This window comes from Lycium ferocissimum, unplaced genomic scaffold (genome assembly GCF_029784015.1).
Source record: "Lycium ferocissimum isolate CSIRO_LF1 unplaced genomic scaffold, AGI_CSIRO_Lferr_CH_V1 ctg18167, whole genome shotgun sequence".
NCBI lineage: Eukaryota > Viridiplantae > Streptophyta > Magnoliopsida > Solanales > Solanaceae > Lycium > Lycium ferocissimum.
In genome coordinates, this window is record NW_026717642.1 from 1 (window position 1) to 17,763 (window position 17,763).

Sequence of the window (17,763 nt, forward strand, 5' to 3'; positions counted from 1 at the left end):
GCATGATCCTATCACGTATACCCCGCGTGAAATCCATAGTATCTTCCATGATGATTTCATTTCTGTAATCACTAAAGCTCATGATTCTTGATATTCTCACGATATACATTGGTCTCATCCTATAATAGTTGATCCTCTAAGGAAGGATATAATGAAAGTGATGATGATGATAAGGATACGTATGTACTCACATGTAGACATATATATATATATATATATATATATATATATATATATATATATATATATATATATATATATATATATCAAACTATGACAATTAAGAACAGGAGCTTATGGTGGGGTATGATATCTATTGCGCGCGCGCTTCGATTAGGTACGGATAACCGAGCCTTGGTAGGGGCGGGTATATATAACAACGAACCTTATCATGGTCGGGTATGTAAGACACCGAACCTCTATGTTCGGGTATGATGCTACTATATATATATATATATATATATATATATATATATATATATATATATATGTAATGGAAGGTTCCCATTAGAAAAAGGGTAAGTGAACATGATGAACGTCGCTAGAGGTATAAATGGCTCTATCATCCCATGACTCTTCTTTCTTATGTTATCGTTCATGCTTCTATTATGTTATTGATTATGCCTTACATACTCAGTACATTATCCGTACTGACGTCCTTTTGTTTGTGGATGCTGCGTCATGTCTACAGGTGGACAGGGAGATAGACTTGATCCTTAGGCTACTTGTTTAGAGACTGCTTAGAGGAGCTCCACTTGATTCGGAGTTGCAGCTGTTGGTACTATTCTTTTGTGTATATATGGGCATAGCGGGGCCCTGTCCCGTCTATATGATGTCACATACTCTTTCTAGAGGCTCGTAGACAGTTGTGTACAACTAGATGTCTCTTAGCCTTGTCGGCTCATATTTTTGTATATCATTTTGTCAGCCCGTCGGCTTGTGTGTATATGTATATGGGCAAGTTTGTTGATGTTGATATAAAAGTGCTTTAATGTGAACGGAAATGGTATTACTGATGAGTAGAGATTGTTAACAGGCCATGTGGCTCACCTAGATATGATTGTAAAAGTATGATGAGAGGTGCCCGTTGGGTTAGCTCCGGGTGCCCGTCATGGCCCTCCGGTTGGGTCGTGACAGACTAATAAGAAAATAGGTTCACATAAATTGAAACAGATTGAGTATTTGTTTTTTGGACTCAATTTTCTGATAAAATAAAAAGCCCAGATGGGCATAATTCATTAAAAAAAAAAAGATGAAAAATAAATTGAAAAATTTACATGCCATAACTACTTCTAAGAGCTATTTATGAATTGTAACTACCTTTTGCAATATTACATTTCGTAGCTACATTTTACATTTCGTAGCTACTATATATGAGGCGCCATTGCTGGAGTGGTCATTGGGCATATGCTTTGCCCTTGCGCGCCCAGGTTCGAATCTTGCTGGCCACATTTTTTTCCTGAGAAATTGCAATTTCGGCTATATTTCTGTGTTTTTAAATACAACAAAATACATTTATCATAAAAACAGAGTGGAGTAAATTCTTTAAATACACGAGAGAGTTGTGTATTTCATTATATTTATATATTGATAATCCTTTTATTTTGGCTGTATTTAAATGTGCAAGTTTCTACTGTATATAAATACAATCAAATACACATGTATCTGACTGTATTAACAAAATTGGTTGCACCACATTCACGTCATATGTATTTGATGTATTGGGCTGTATTTCGAATAGCAACCTAACATTTCGCTATATTTGACTGTATTTTAGTGTATTTGGTCAGATGTATGTCACATGTATTTGGTGTATTCAGCTGTATTTCGGATAGAAACCTTACAGCTGTATTTAAAAATACAGAAATAAAGCCAAAATTGCAAAGGTAGCTATGGTTTGTAAATTGCAAGCTTGCAGCTATATATTGTTAAGAGCTTATAAAAGGTAGCTGTTTATGTAAGTTACCCAAATAAATTTAACTTTACACTGAAGGTGGACTATTCCGGGTAAGAAACTCAAATATGGGCCCAATTTGGTTGTAATTGGGCCCCAATTAACATACAGTGTAATCATCTCTTCCTCAATCCATATGTTCAAGTCTAAAATCACAATTATTTTGGACCGGATGGAATAAAATATTTTTTGAATCTTATAGTTATAAACTTGTCAGGCAATATATTTGAATTATTAACTTTTTAAATATAAGAAGATGCATTATTTTTTTGACCGACCAAAAAAGAAAATAGCACACGGAGGGAGTATTACTTTTAGAATAGTGGGAGGGTCCGAACAATAAAGGAAGAGCGGATAAGCATAAGCAACTAGTCAACCCCTTCTCTCTTCTCAAAACACAGCAATGGAAGTTCTCGGTCATGGGCATGGGCTACTACCCCTCGGTTCTTTTAGGCCTTGTCAAAAACAACAAAGGTGTCAACTTGTCGGTTCAATCCATTTTCTTAGCTCTCCAGTCCCATATTCTCTAATATCAGTAAAGGTTCGTGTATCTTATCAGTCTGTTCATTTCTTAGCTTTCCTACCATTTCTGAAATGGGGAATGAATGTTCAGTATAGGAATAATGACATAATAAGGATGCAAGCAGTGCAAGAAGAAGAATATGAGTTGAAGCAAATGAAAGATATGGCTGCTTCTAAAAAGAGATGGGATGCTCTGGTATTTTTGTCTCCCACCACTCTTTTGCTACTTATGATCAGACGTCTACATCAAAGATCAATATTATTTTATTGGAATAGCCTGAAATTGCTTCTGGTTTTGCAATGTTACATTTGTGAATTCCACTGATATAAACAAAATTTAACTTGAGGTTCCAAGTTCTTATCCTAGACACTATATTTTTATTTTTCGAACCATTTTAGTGAAAATCGTGGATACACCACTGCACTGGCAAGGGAAATATAGATAAAAGGTTGTGATGATAAGCTAGCGTAGTGCGTGCCATCACCGCTCGTGATTGTCTTGGTTTCCTTTTCTTATTTGTTTTGCTTCTTGCTTCTCCATCCTTGTTGCTGGCAATTATCACAAGTATTTGCAATTTCTTTTTTCCCCTCCCCCTTTAAGGCAACTATTAAAGAGAAATATTGTTAGTGAAGTTTGTAGCTACTCCCAGATTTAGGTTTGTTTCTATATAAACAGACGAGTTAATGGTCAAAAACACAGCTGCACAATCACTTTTCGCGAGTTTGACATTCCAATTATCCGTTGTTCCCTTTTTCTACCTAAGCTATCGCCATCTATGTATTAAAACATACCTCAACTATCAGTTGTTCCCTTTTCCTACCTGATAGGGTTTAGGATTTTCAGATAGGAAAAGAGAACAACTGATAGTTGAGGTGTGATTTAATACATAGATGGTGATAGTCAGGTAGGAAAAGGTAGGAAAAGGAAACAACTGATAGTTGGGGTGTGAAACTCGCGAAAACGTGATAGTTCAGGTGCATTTTTGAGCATTATCTCTAAAAAGAAAAGTAGCTTAGCTTTATTTCAGTTGCCACAGAAGAAGAATTAGATGGATAGAGAATGTAGAGGGGAAAGATTAAAAATAAATGTGTTGCTTAGTTCAATTTTTGGATAATAAATGATAGAAAAGTTAAAGTTTCATGTGAGGGAGTTATGAATGGATCGCAAACTAGAGGGGATGATTAATTGTCCCTAGAAAAGAGAAAAAAGAAAGGCCAAGTATATCATACTCTTTGAACTTCCCATGGTTCAGTTTGTAGTTTGTGGTTGTTCATGTTTGTAGAGTAATTAACTAGCTCTACGAATAGAATAAATGCCCTTCTTTGGATTCAGGTGCTCCTGATTATACACAAACACAGACACACACACTGTGAGCGTATGTATATATTTATATAGAGAGAGAAACTTTTCATACAAGATTATAGTTAAGTACTTACTCAGTTTTTCAATAGAATAGCTAACTTTATTTCATTGATCTTCCAACTGCCTTCAACTACTGGGTTTCTTTATTTTTTCAATTTTGTTCTATAAGTAACTCGCTTTACAATACATAGAATATCAAATAATTATATCTTATGCCATTCTCGCTCTCATTTTGGCATGTACTGGTTAATGTCTGACATGCAGCTAGCATTAAATAAAGTTCTGATGTTGTAAAAGCATCACATATGAGCACAGAGAATATTAAGCTGTTTGATGACTGCATCATTTCTATTACAGGATTGTGTGTCAAAATGTGAAAGTAAGGGCTATGAACATGTTATGTTCTCTTAGAAACTTCTTTCCAATTGACTGCCAACCTAGAGGAAGTGGATAAGTTACTGCATATATAGTTGCAACGATGTTTAATTTGGCCTTCTTTAGAACAGAGTTTGTTATTTTAATTAAAGAATGTTTTTCGAGCCCCATCCTCCTAGGTGATGTGTTATGTCACAGTTTCAGCTTGTTAGAAATCATAAGTCACATAATCATTTAATTCGTGCTGTTCAGTGACATCTTAAGCCATGACTCATCCTTTATTAAATATTCTCCGCTATGATAATAACATTTGTGCTTCCCTTTTTATTGTAGATCAGGGATGGGAAAGTTAAAGTTCTTACTCCAAGGGAAGCTGGTTATGCAATTCAACTCTCGAACAAAATGCTGGTTGATGTTCGTCCCTCTATGGAGCGAAAGAAGGTGGATTCGACCTTCTTCTAAAACAACTTCTCTCTACTATCCACATAATGGCTCAGCATAATGTTACCTACAGCTTTCCGTTATTTCTCTTTACACAATCCTCATTTAATTGTGCCAGTATTTGCGTAACTTTGTTTCCATTCCTCCGGTATCATATTATTTGTTGTTGTCACTATTCTTTTCTCTATTAATTTCAACATGGCTTCTGCACTACTATATTTCTTTTTCAAACCTGCGTTGAATTGTTTTAATTGAACCGAGGGTCTTTCAGAAATAGCCTCCCTGCCTTCACAAGGTAGGGGTAAGATCTGCGTACACATCACCCTCCCCAGACCCCACTTGTGGGATTATACTGGATATGCTGCTGTTGTTGTAGTATTTGCTTAAATTTGCATGTCAGTGGCTGTTCTTCTTTCAAAACACCTTGCTATGGTTCAAGTCTGTTGTCTAAGCTTATTAATGTTTGTGATGCGTGAATTACCAAGTTTCATTGAAAAACAGTCCTCTAAAAACTCTAGGTTCATGCCTTTTGGGATATGAATTAGATTAAAAGAAAAATACTTCCCATCTTAAATGATCATATTCCTGATTATCATGATCAGTTTAACTGTTTTGCAGGCATGGGTAAAAGGCTCCACCTGGATTCCAATTTTTGATGTCGATACTAGTTTAGAACTTGGTACTCTTTCCCGGAAAGCAACAAACTTTTTGATGGGTAACACACTTTCCTTATGACACGCACGAGATTCATTTTTACTATACTTTTTTATCTTTATAAATACTTGGTGATACACAAAGACAAGCTTACTTCAGTCCAAAAAGATGCATAACTAGCTTATGTGTTATAGATAAAGATCAATTTGTGGCCTATCACAGGTGTAGACCTCACTCATTCTCTTTCTTTCTTCATTATATTCCTTAATGAGGAGTGCTTTGCTTCTTATTGTGGAACAGGAAACCCTCTATGAAATACAAATTCATATGACAGATCTTCGGTTTGATATACTCGCAATGTGGAAATCTAAATTTGACTATTCAGACTGTTAATCTTTTGTTTGAGAATTTATTGACAAAATTTAATCTTTTTCAAACTATTGCAGAAAGTTGGAGTATGTGTGCTACAAAAATCCCTTTTTAGTTCCTATAACATAAAAACAATCTTAATCGTTTAAAAATATAGTGCCAGAAAAAGGATATGTATCAATACCTATTTGGAGTATCCGTTCTACAAACATCCTTTTCTAGTTCCTATAACATAGGAACAATCTCGAAGTGTCTTAAATATAGTGCCAGTTTTTTTTTTTTTTTTTTTTCCACAAAGAAATTTACCACCACTATCTTTTTCCATTATAATATATCAAAGATTAGTTGTGTCTGATACACTTATATATATAACTTTGTAAATAGAATAGATACATGTCTTTTGACTGTCATAATACAATTCACTAAAGTTCTGATCACCGATTTTTTGGATATTCTTCACAATAGGAGGTTGGTGGAGTGGTGTGCCTGCTCTGTCTTACAACAGGTATGCTATAAACAAGCCCCTTTTATATAATATGTAAATTTATTTTTCATGTCAGTTCCTTATTTTGGTTATAAAGAATATATTAATATCCTTTACAGACAATTCTTATCAAATGTTGAGGAGAAATTTGGCAAAGATACAGATCTTATTGTGGCATGCCAGAAGGGATTGAGGTGAATTTATCTGTCTATAATGTAAAATTCTGCACTCCAGTGGCTGAATACAAGTACATGTAGGTGAAGTTTGTCAGTATACTTGTGTCGCAAAGGGAGTGGGCTTTCATGTATCTCCATTGTGATCCAAGTTTACAACTCAAACTAAATTATGAGAATATGGAATAGAACATGAAAACTCATTGTGCAACTATCTTAAATTGGATCCTTTGTATAGATGTTACTTTATGACGTAGTAGGTCGAGGTCTATGGTCAGACAGATAGAGTAGGTGGTTCTTATGTTCATATATAATTAACCTGCTGATTTGCTCATGCGGAGCCCTTTTCATCAGGCAGGTCCATTGCGGCTTGTGAGGTGCTATACAATGCTGGTTACAGCAACATTTTCTGGGTTCAAGGTGGTTTAGAAGCTGCTGAAGAAGAGGTTCTTATTTGTGCCTTTTTTGCTTTAATAATAAATATGCATCTTCCTAGAATATACAGTATTGAAATGCAATTTGGATCAGGATCTTGAAAGAGAAGGTCCTCAACCATTCAAGTTTGCAGGAATTGGTGGGCTTTCAGAGTTCCTTGGGTAAGTATCTCCTTCATATCTCATAATGACTTTCTACTTCTGGTGTCTACAATTTTGATGTAAAACAGCTGTATTTCATGTTTTTAAAATATATGCATCTTTTAGATGCATGAAGGCAAGACCAGAGATGATGTTATCAATTATGCACTGTACCTGTGGCGTATGCAAGATTTCTCACAAGCGGTGTCAACACTTAAGGAAGTGAACAAATGAATAAATTGCATGCACTAAATATGATATCATTTTAATCAGATGCCACTTAAATACATAATAATATAAGTAGCCGTGATAAGTTTTTTGACTTCTTATTCTAAGCAGGCATGCTTGTTTTAATGCCAAATTGAGGTTGCAGGTTTGAACCTAATGATTTTCTATTCTGGGAGTGCAAGTTTTAAAACAAATTCGTCTCAAAATGACGTCGTCTCATCCGATATATTATATAATTATTTTATTTTCTCATATTAATTATATATATTCATAGGAGTTTTTTGATGAAACCACTTCATTGAAGGTGCATGCGCTCTCCTGGCAAGTTCTTTCTATCTCTTTGAATAAATAGCACAATGTATGTAGTTGCTGCCTAACTATTGGAGATGGTCTTTCATTTAAGTTTGCCTTCTAAGGAGTGAACAGAATATTTATCTCTCTTTATTAATGTGTTTCCATTCCTATGATTCACTAGCTATATGGGTAGCACATAACTCGAGCAAGGGCTCGTAGGTTACTCATGCCTAACAAACATCCGATAAATTGCCTCTCTTTAAGAAGTATTCATCATATATTTAACTTGATTGTTTATCAAAGTGAAGCTCTGTTTATAGTTATGGGTAGGTGCTTGGGAGAAAAGTTTAGATCAAAGACTTGTATTAATAGCCATGTAGATTAACTTTTGTCATAAAGTAGTTTGTCACTTAGAGTTGTTTGAATGTTTTTAGTTGGACTGACCAACAGAGAGATGCTGCTGCTAAAGAGGGTTGGGGTTACCGATTGACTTTTTCTGCCCGACTGGTACTTGGTTCTCTTCCCTTTGTGAATAGCATAGAACAATGCTGTGTTTCTTAAGTGAACTAATGCTTTTTCTGATCACAGGTTGGACTAGTTCTTGGTGCTGATGTCTTGCTTATTGGAGCACAGAAAGTAGGACAATATCTTCAGGACTTAAGGTCTCACTAGTTGGAGCTTCAAGTTACAGCCTCAAGGAAATGATTTTTTTTTTCTTTTTGTAAAGCGACTTCCCTAGCATCCTTTTTCTGAAGCTAGAGACAACTGAGATGAAAATCCATTCCCATGACTGTCTCTGGGCCCGGCCTTTAAATGCCTTGTACTGAGGCATCACACCCCTTGGGGTGCGGGGTGCGGCGCTTCCCCAGACCCTTGCTAATGCGTATGCTTTGTGCACCGGGCTGCCCTTTTTGTCATCTCATGTAGAAAGTGATTGCCTTGTTAATTTGTTTAATGTGACTTCAAAAGTTGGGTGGTTCTTAATCTGCATAACTATAGGTTTGACTTCAAAAGTTGGTGATTTTTAAGCGGGTTTGTGAAGTAACCATGTTCATACAAGAACAGCAAGGCAAAATCAAGGGTCCATGGCTCCACATAATTATTTCTTTACTTATTGACTTGCTTTTCCTCATTAATTAATGAATCAACCATGTTTTTTTCGAATTGTTCGTCTACTTTATTCAAAACTATAATGAGCTGTCTTGTCTTGTTTCGTGTCATCACACTCATCAGAAATATAAACGACCTAGAATTAAAGTTAAATTACTTTCACGGCTAGATCTAAAAATCTCTTCATCTACCAGCCCCAAGTATGAGCTAAACTTTGAGGTCAATGGTGCTGCCTGGGGGCGTTCATGTTTTGCTAAAAAACTAAATCCAAATCGAAAATAACCAAATCAATTAAATAAATCAATACTTAGGTTTGGTTTGGTTTTAAGTTTTTAAAAAATGGCAGCATTTTGTTTGATTTTATTTAAAAACAAATCTAAGAGAAAACCGAACCAAACCGATAAATTATATACACCATTTTTATAATTATATACGTGTAACATATCAATTTCATAAATAATCTTAAATATTTTGTATAGTTTTTCATCAATTTCATAAATGGCACAAGTACTAGCTTTTCAAGAACACGAGGTCGGAAAGCTAAAAAAATAAAAAAAATAAAAAATTAGTTAACTTTTACACTAGTAGTGTGAATTAAGTTGTTTGATTGTTCCTTCACTCTCCTCTCTTCTCTCTCTCCTCTACTCACCCTCTCCAACGGTAAGATCTGCTCCCCCCACCCCCCAACTCTATCCGTCCTCTCCTCTGTCGCTGACATCGGCGGTACGTTTTTCGATCGGCTAGAGCATCCTCTCCTTTCTTCTCTTTTTTTTCCTTTCTCTTTCCTCCTCTACTCTGCTGCACCGGAAATCCTCCCCGTAGGTTTCCGGTCGGTACTTGCTCAGTACACAAGTATCCGGCAGAATACGGCAGCGAATAGTGATTCTCGGTAGTGAACAGTATTTTCCGGCGTGAACAGTATTTTCCGGCGTGAACAGTATTTTCGACAGTGAACGCAGTTCTTTTACTGGAGTGGTACCTCCGATCGGCGATATCCATTTAGCCTTTCAAATTTTGCACCTTGACTTTATTGTATATTTATTTCACTTTGTTGCCTTTAGCTTAACTTGTGCTTTAGTATTGACCTCTATTTGTCTTGGATAAACCTTTGACTAGTGTTTGTTTGCTTTAGTGGCTTTATTGAGGGATGGTAGACTAGGGTCATGTTCTCGGTCAGGGATGGGGGCTAGGGGTGGGGTGGGGGGGGGGGTTTAAGGGAGCTTCTAGGTTGAGAGTAGGGTCTTGGAACATTGGGACTTTAATGGGAGAGTCCATAGGGCTAGTTAAGATTCTTAAGAAGAGGATGATTAATATTGCTTGCGTCCAGGAGACGAAATGGGTGGGGCCTAAAGCTAAGGAGGTGGACGGGTATAAGCTTTGGTTCTCGGGTAAGTCGGGAGACAGGAATGGGGTAGGCATCTTAGTTGATAGTGAGCTAAGGGATCAGGTGGTCGAGGTTAGAAGGGTTAATGACAGGATGATGACGATTAAGTTGGTCGTTGGAGGGTTCACCCTGAACATTATTAGTGCTTACGCGCCGCAAGTGGGCTTGGACGAGGAGGTTAAGAGGCGTTTTTGGGAGGATTTGGATGAAGTGGTGGGAGGTATACCGCTTACTGAGAAGTTATTCGTAGGAGGAGATTTCAATGGACACATTGGAGTGCATTTCGAGGGGTTATGATGATGTGCGTGGGGGTTTTGGCTTCGAGAGACGAGCAGGGAGGAGTCTCGCTCTGGATTTCGTTAGGGCTTTTGGCTTGGTGGTAGCTAACTCGAGTTTCCTAAGAAGGAGGAGCACTTGGTAACCTTTCGTAGCTCGGTGGGCTGCGGACACGGATAGACTTTTGCTCCTTAGAAAGGATGATAAAGGCCTTTGTAAAGCTATGAAAGGTCATTCGAGTGAGAATCTTACGACCCGACATAAGCTATTGGTGATGGATTTGGAGATCGAAGAGGAAGAAGAAGAGGGTCGCGGAGTGACCGGCCGAGGATCAGGTGGGGGAGTTTGACTTTGTCTAGTGCCCAAGAATTAGGGGAGAAGTTGATGGCTTTGGGGGCGTGGGAGAGCAGGGGAGATGCGAGCAGTATGTGGGATAGGACGTCCAGTTGCATTAGAGAAGCAGCTAGAGAGGTTCTAGGAGTCTCAAGAGGTCGCCGTGGTGGGCACCGAGGGGATTGGTGGTGGAATGGGGAAGTCCAAGGTAAAGTGGAAGCAAAGAAGCAGGCATATGCGAAGCTGGTAGACAACAAGGATGACGAAGAGAAGCGGACGAATAGGCAAAAGTAGAAGATGGCGAGAAAGGAGGTGAAGTTGGCAGTGTCGGCAGCGAAAATAGCGGCGTTTGAGCGCCTTTATGCAGAACTAGAGGACAGAGGCGGGGATAAGAAGTTATTCAGGCTTGCCAAGGCTAGAGAGAGGAAGGTACGCGACCTGGATCAAGTGAAGTGCATCAAGGACGAGGATGGCAAAGTGTTGGTGGAAGAAGCTCTCATTAGACGGAGATGGCAGTCGTACTTCCATAAACTCTTGAACGAAGAAGGGGACAGAGACTTTGTGTTGGGAGATTTGGAGTACACTGAGAGGCATCACGATTGTGGTTATTGTAGGAGTATAAGGGTCGACGAGGTTAAGGGTGTTGTCTGTAGGATGTGCAGGGGAAGAGCGATCGAACCTGACGAGATTCCTATGGTATTTTGGAAGAGTGCAGGAAGGGCAGGCTTGGAGTGGCCCCAGTTGGGTTGTTTAATGTCATTTTCAAGACGGCGAAGATGCCCGAAGAATGGAGGTGGAGTACAATGATCCCTTTGTACAAGAACAAGGGCGACATTCAAAGCTGTAACAACTATAGAGGTATCAAGCTGCTAAGCCACACTATGAAAGTGTGGGAAAGGGTGGTAGAGATGAGGGTGAGGAGAGACGTGTCTATTTCAGAGAACCAGTTCGGATTCATGCCGGGGCGTTCTACTCGAAGCCATTCATATTGTTAGGAGATTGGTGGAGCGATATAGGGAGCGAAAAAGGGACTTGCACATGGTATTCATTGACTAGAGAGAAAGCTTACGATAAAGTGCAAGAGAGGTTATGTGGAGATGCATGGAGGCTAAAGGTGTACCTGTGGCGTACATTAGAGCGATCAAGGACATGTATCATGGAGCCAAGACCAGAGTGAGGACTATAGGAGGAGACTCGGAGCACTTTCCAGTTTTGATGGTTTGCATCAGGGATTAGCCCTTAGCCTATTTCTATTTGCCTTGGTGATGGATGGATTGACGCGACAAATTAAAGGTGAGGTGCCATGGTGTATGTTGTTCGCGGATGACATAGTCTTGATAGACGAGACTCGCAGCGGAGTCAACTCTAAGCTAGAGGATTGGAGCAAACGTTAGAGTCTAAAGGATTGAGTAGGACCAAAACAGAGTACTTGGAGTGCAGGTTCAGTGGTGTACCTCAGGAGGCTGACGTGGAAGTGAAGCTTGGTACCCAGGTCATTCAAAAGAAAGGAAGTTTCAAGTATCTTGGGTCTATTTTACAAGAAAATGGGGATATTGACGATGATGTCACACATCGTATTGGTGCAGGATGGTTGAAATGGAGGCTCGCTAGTCTTTGTGTGACAAAAAAGTGCCACCAAAACTTAAGGGCAAGCTCTACAAAGTGGTGGTTAGACCGAGTTTGTTGTACGGGGCAGAATGTTGGCCAGTCAAGAACTCTCATGTGCAGAAGATGAAAGTCGCGGAAATGAGAATCTTTGCGGTGGATGTGTGGGCACACTAGGAGAGATAGGATCAGGAATGAGGACATCAGGGACAAGGTGGGAGTGGCATCGGTGGAGAACAAGATGCGGGAAGCGAGGTTGAGATGGTTTGGGCATGTGAAGAGGAGAGGCATAGATGCCCCAGTGCGGAGGTGTGAGAGGTTGGCTTTGGATGGTTTTAGGAGAGGTAGAGGAAGGCCAAAGAAATATTGGGGAGAGGTGATTAGGCAGGACTTGGCGTTGTTTCAGATTACCGAGGACATGACCTTAGATAGGAGGTTGTGGAGGGCTCAGATTAGGGTAGAAGGCTAGTAGGTAGTGTCACGACCCGACCCCGTAGGTCATGACTAGTGCCCGAGTTGGGCACCCAAACACATTCATAGATCCGAGTCGCAAACAGATGGCTTATACGGACATAAATATCAAACGCTGTCTCAGATTATATCAAACTGTCTCAAACAAATCTCAAATACAACCGAATATATATCAAAAGCCGGCAAGTCTATCAAATGGCGCATTGGCCCAAAACATATACAAATGCAAGCCGACGAGGCTGCCACGGCGAATGGGATCGCCCAGAACATATATCATACAAACACAAAGCGTACGAGAATGGGCATAACCCACATACATGTCCACGGACACTCTAAACGGACGAGACGAGAATCATATGACGGGACGGGGGCCCCGCCGTGCCCCGAATAAGTATATACAAATGCAACGAACGAATATATACCAAAATATGGAGCTCGGAAAAAGAGCACTCAACGACGGATAAAAGGTGTCCTAAGCGGTGGATCCCAAAGCGTGCGTACTGTACACTGCGGGCATGAAACGTACCCCGAAGAAAGGGGTCGGTACGAAATATGTACGAGTATGCAAAAGCGAGAAAATGTAGTATACAAATCGAGTCATAATCGAAATAGAGGTACGGAAAATAAATGCATTTCCAAAATATTACAATGTTACTTTAAAAAAAAAACGAATCATGCATAGGGCACGGAAAATATAATTGGTCGCCCGCTTTGTCGATGACGCCATAACACGGACATAACACCGAAAGTTTCAAATCTCCGTATCCCGTCACATATCATACACGGCATAACGCCATACACGGCGTAACTCCGAATATAAGTGGACTCCGGCCCTCGAGCGAGGGGCTCGGCGGAACCATAATCACGGCATAACACCGGAGTATAACAAAGTGCGCACGACAATAACCGGCCGGCCGGGACTCGGCGAAAGATATAACGAGAATGCACGGCGGAGTCGTGAGGAATCATATGCATAAAATCATTGTCATAAATCAAAAGATAAGTAAAATAGTCATATTTGAAATCGGAATAATAATTACCACATTCTCTTTCAAGGTTATCGAAATTACATAAAGGAACGTCGCGGGACCCACGGACGAGTGTAGACCGAGTCGGGGCCCGCCTATGGAAAACATACTCATCCTACATCATACAACCTTCTACGAAAATCTCAAAGCAATCCGAGCTTTTCTGTGAAAGTTATGGGCGTTTGTAGTTTTTGAATCGTTAAAGAATAAATTCTTTAAAAACCAAACTTTCATGCAACCTTTACAAATCAATAATTCCAAGGACATAGGATCAATATTTCATAACATCAACATATGATTATCAAGAAACTAGTGCGTATCATAGACATGCTCGGATTACGAGAATAGAGTTTCCTCGAGGTTCGTGTCATAGCCTATTTTTAACTAAGGCATGCCAAAGAAGGAAGGTTGACTTTACATACCTCAAACGCTCTCCAAAATAATCCAAACTCAAGCTAAATCCAACCTACGTCTCGGGCGGCCCAAGGTCTACAAACAAGTCATAATATGCCAAACATTAGTTATAGACATTTTGGGCATTTAATTCCAATTTAGCCCTTAATTCTACAGAAATTTGGGCAGCATTTCCCCTGTAAATAGGCCACCCCGAGAATTTAACTCGACCAAATCAATCAACAACAACAACAACAACCAACCTTGCAACATCAATAAACAATCCGGAAGACAATATAACATTAATAAGCCTCTTTTCCATCATTCAACAACATATATAAATTCAATTCCACGGCTTACCTTCAAGCCAACATCGACGCTTATACATTCAATTACTAACCCGAACCCATACCAACAATATTTAAAGACATTCCAAGCAATTCATACAACATTTCAAATAATCCAACAATTTCTCCACTCCACCCGAAATCAGTCCCCAACCCGAGAACCTCACTTTAACACATTTCTCATTTTCAAATCATGATTTGCATCCACAATTCACATTCTAACAATGCTATTCTCATCAATATAGAAATTACATTAAATGTACAATAACCTCCAATTCAGTCCGCAACCATTACAACATCAATTTGAGTTATTAAACATTCGTTTTCAACATAGAATTCATAACGACGACGATTAAAACATTAAGCGATATTAATTCATTTCTTGTCATATTCCATGATCATTTTCGGCCAACACACAACATATATACATATTGATGATTCTCATTCATTATTCACCCTACAATGATCATAACATGCTAACTAAGCTTTAATTCATAGCTTCAACACAATACAACACACACCCACTTGCACGGCTAGCACACCATACACACAACTCACTTCCAACATACTATTTTTCATGATTTTCATCCATATTAGCATACTACAACATACATACAGGGACCTTTTAACACATAAAACATATCAAAGTGGGTTTGCATCAAAGAAATAAGAAATCTTTACCTTTCTTCCTAATTTTTCAACTTGACAATAGGCTAGATGACTTTCATCTTTGTATAATGAAAACTAGTGTTGGACCAATTAAAATTGTCCCAACGACACTTCCACGCTACACATGGAAAAAATGGGATTTCCCTCAAAATAGTTTTGCATCAAAGGAATAATTGTTGGATGGCTTGAATTCATGCACAACTTATGTCCAAAAATAAAATTTTTGTTCTCGACTTAGAGCCATGGAAATTGTTCTTCAACTTCTTGGTCTTTTTTTTTTCTAAGTGTTGAACAATGTAGAGTGAAGTAGTAGTCATCCTTTATGCTAGTGCAAGACTTATTCAATGGTCCCTTGGCCCACAATTGTTCATTGATTAAAATTGTCCATCAAATTATAATCAACACCCACAATTCGGATTACACGGCCACACATGGAAAAATGGATGATTTCCAATTTCTAATTTTATCACTTTTGGTCCCAAATTTTTCTAATTGCTCCATACCATCAAATTCATGAACAACTTATGTCTCAAAATAAAATCGAAGGTCAAAAGTGCCGACTTTGTATCCCGGAATAGTTTTGTCCTTAACTTGTCATAATTAATGTTACATCTCGCAATTTTGTACGTCGGAAAATTTTTAAGTTGTTTGCGATAAATTAGGGACGAGGTTATTTTCCGACTTTGTTGAAAGACATAAGCATTCTATGATTTTATGGGATGGAAATGTTAATAAAAATTTGGGCTTAAAAGTGGAATTTTGGAAATTTGTAGTTCATGAGAAATAAGGCCACATGTAGTGTGGGCCATAGCTACATGGAGGGTTAATATTTGTAGAGATAGATGACTTGTTGAGTCATTTTCATTATGTTCATCCTTTGGAAATTTCTTGAAACTTGGAGAAATTTGAAGAAAATTTGGAGGGAAAAGAATAAAAAAAAAAAAAAAAAAGAGAAAGGAGGCACATGACCGGCCATGTGCTTGGCCATGTGCATGGTCATGTGCCATATTAGTATATATGGATGACCAAGCTCATTATTTTCATCATACTCCACTCTAGAAATTTCATGAATTATGAAGAAAAAGAAAGAGGAGAAAAACGGCCAGGGGGTGGCGAAACAACCCCTCCAATTTGATCTTGAAAAATTGGTTGCTTCATGCTCCTTTACTAATTGGAAGGTCCTCGTCAACGTAGAGTAGTTGTTGGAAGAAGAAAATCATTCGTCTTGCAAAGAGCAAGTCTAGTAGAAAGGAGGAAGATGAAATGAAAGGTATGGTTCAATCCTCTTTTACATGTTTTATGGATGTTTTGGACGTGTTATGATGCGTGGGAATGGATAAAAATCATGAAATGTTGTATGTGGTGTGTGTGGCCGTGAGAATGGATTGTTGGTGTAGAAGGAATGAATTGATTTTAGTTAGTGTTCTTGGTTATTGTTGTTGCAAATTCTATGTTAAGAATGATGATTTAATGGCTCATGTTGAAATGGTAGTTGTTAAGCCGTGTGTAGGGGCTGTTTTTGGTAGAATATGATGAACTAAATTTATTAGGTGTTGCATAGAACAAATTGATTTTGTTTAATATTTTGATTGTTGTGTTGAGGTTGGATGTTGGCCGTGCATGGGCTGTTTTGGGGCAGCCATATTAAGCCAATGTTTCCTAGTGCTTTGGTTGTTGTCATTATGAAATTGTGATGTGAAAATGAAGGTAAATGATTCAAGTCGAAGTAGAAAATGTGTTATGAACATTTCTAGTTAAGTTGGAAGGTTTCGGGTAAGATTGAATGTTGGTTGGACATCTTGAAATTATCTATTGACATTGTTATTATGATTGGTAGTATTGTTGTTGGATTGGCCGGGTTGAATTCCGGATTTACGTATGTTGATTTGGGCCGAGCCATATTCTCGGGACGGTGCATTTACGAAGGAGGTCTTTGCCGAAATTTCGGTAGCCTATAAGTGAACTTGTATGAAGAATTAAGGCAAACACAAGTCGATGAATCTAATGATCATATGGATCCTTTTGAATGTAGATAAGCAAGTTGGGATGAACAAGTGTAGCTAGCAAGGCGAGGCGCGGTATGTGAGGCTTACTTTTCTTTTATGGCATGTCCTAGAGCCAATAGTTATGATATAATATGTATTTGAGGTAACTCCGCTCTTGACTTCGAGTCTGTCTATGATTCGATTTATGTTATATATATACAAGCGTGTCATATATTTAAGCTTTGTGTGTGTTCGATAGATGAGTAAGTATGAAAAGGTCTTGTACCGAAAAGAGTTACGTAAGTACGAACGCTCATAACTTTTGTATGTTATCTTGATTTTGTGCAAAGTGGGCCCACAATCCATTGTTTCGATTTGTCGACCCCTCTCTTATGTGCGTACGTATGGTATACGGGTGTGTTATCGCTTCGATCCCCCGAAAGTTACGTATGATTAAACGTTTCTTACTTACTTCGTAATTGATCTCGGATTTTTGCGTTGGAAAGTCGGTTTGATATGATATGCTTTGACCACCGATCGATACGTCCGGCGTTCGACACGAAAATCGCAACGTCCGGTAAGGATTGATACGGAATTTGCTTCGAGCCTCGGATACCGGTAAGAATATTCGTTTGTCGAGTCTTGATTTATATGCATATGTTTCGCACTACTCGCTCGTGCAAGGCTCAATGTATCTTTCATCGAGTCCGGGCCGGTGGCATGTTATGAT

At 38.7% G+C, this 17,763-nt stretch overlaps 2 protein-coding genes across 4 annotated transcripts; both read left to right on the forward strand.

Moving 5' to 3' along the window:
• The first annotated feature begins 2,283 nt into the window (after positions 1-2,283).
• LOC132042820 (rhodanese-like domain-containing protein 11, chloroplastic) lies at positions 2,284-8,445 on the forward strand. 3 transcript variants are annotated; one of them, XR_009411589.1, is made up of 11 exons: positions 2,284-2,495; positions 2,568-2,672; positions 4,548-4,655; positions 5,274-5,370; positions 6,144-6,183; positions 6,282-6,356; positions 6,694-6,781; positions 6,864-6,931; positions 7,413-7,459; positions 7,867-7,939; positions 8,021-8,073. XR_009411589.1 is itself a non-coding variant. In XM_059433337.1 (10 exons), exons 1-10 carry the CDS (start codon positions 2,358-2,360, stop codon positions 8,102-8,104), a joined length of 846 nt encoding a protein of 281 aa, XP_059289320.1. In that variant the 5' UTR covers positions 2,285-2,357; the 3' UTR covers positions 8,105-8,445. The 3 variants fall into 3 exon arrangements, 2 of the variants coding, with proteins under 2 accessions (XP_059289320.1, XP_059289318.1); XM_059433337.1 differs by lacking the exon at positions 7,413-7,459 and having other exon boundaries at positions 2,285-2,499; positions 2,602-2,672; positions 8,021-8,445; XM_059433335.1 differs by lacking the exon at positions 7,413-7,459 and having other exon boundaries at positions 2,287-2,495; positions 8,021-8,445.
• Positions 8,446-9,803: 1,358 nt separating this feature from the next.
• On the forward strand, positions 9,804-10,829 carry LOC132042819 (uncharacterized). Its single transcript, XM_059433334.1, has 2 exons — positions 9,804-10,146; positions 10,576-10,829. The coding sequence occupies exons 1-2, from the start codon at positions 9,804-9,806 to the stop codon at positions 10,827-10,829; spliced, it is 597 nt and encodes a 198-aa protein (XP_059289317.1).
• Positions 10,830-17,763: the final 6,934 nt, after the last annotated feature.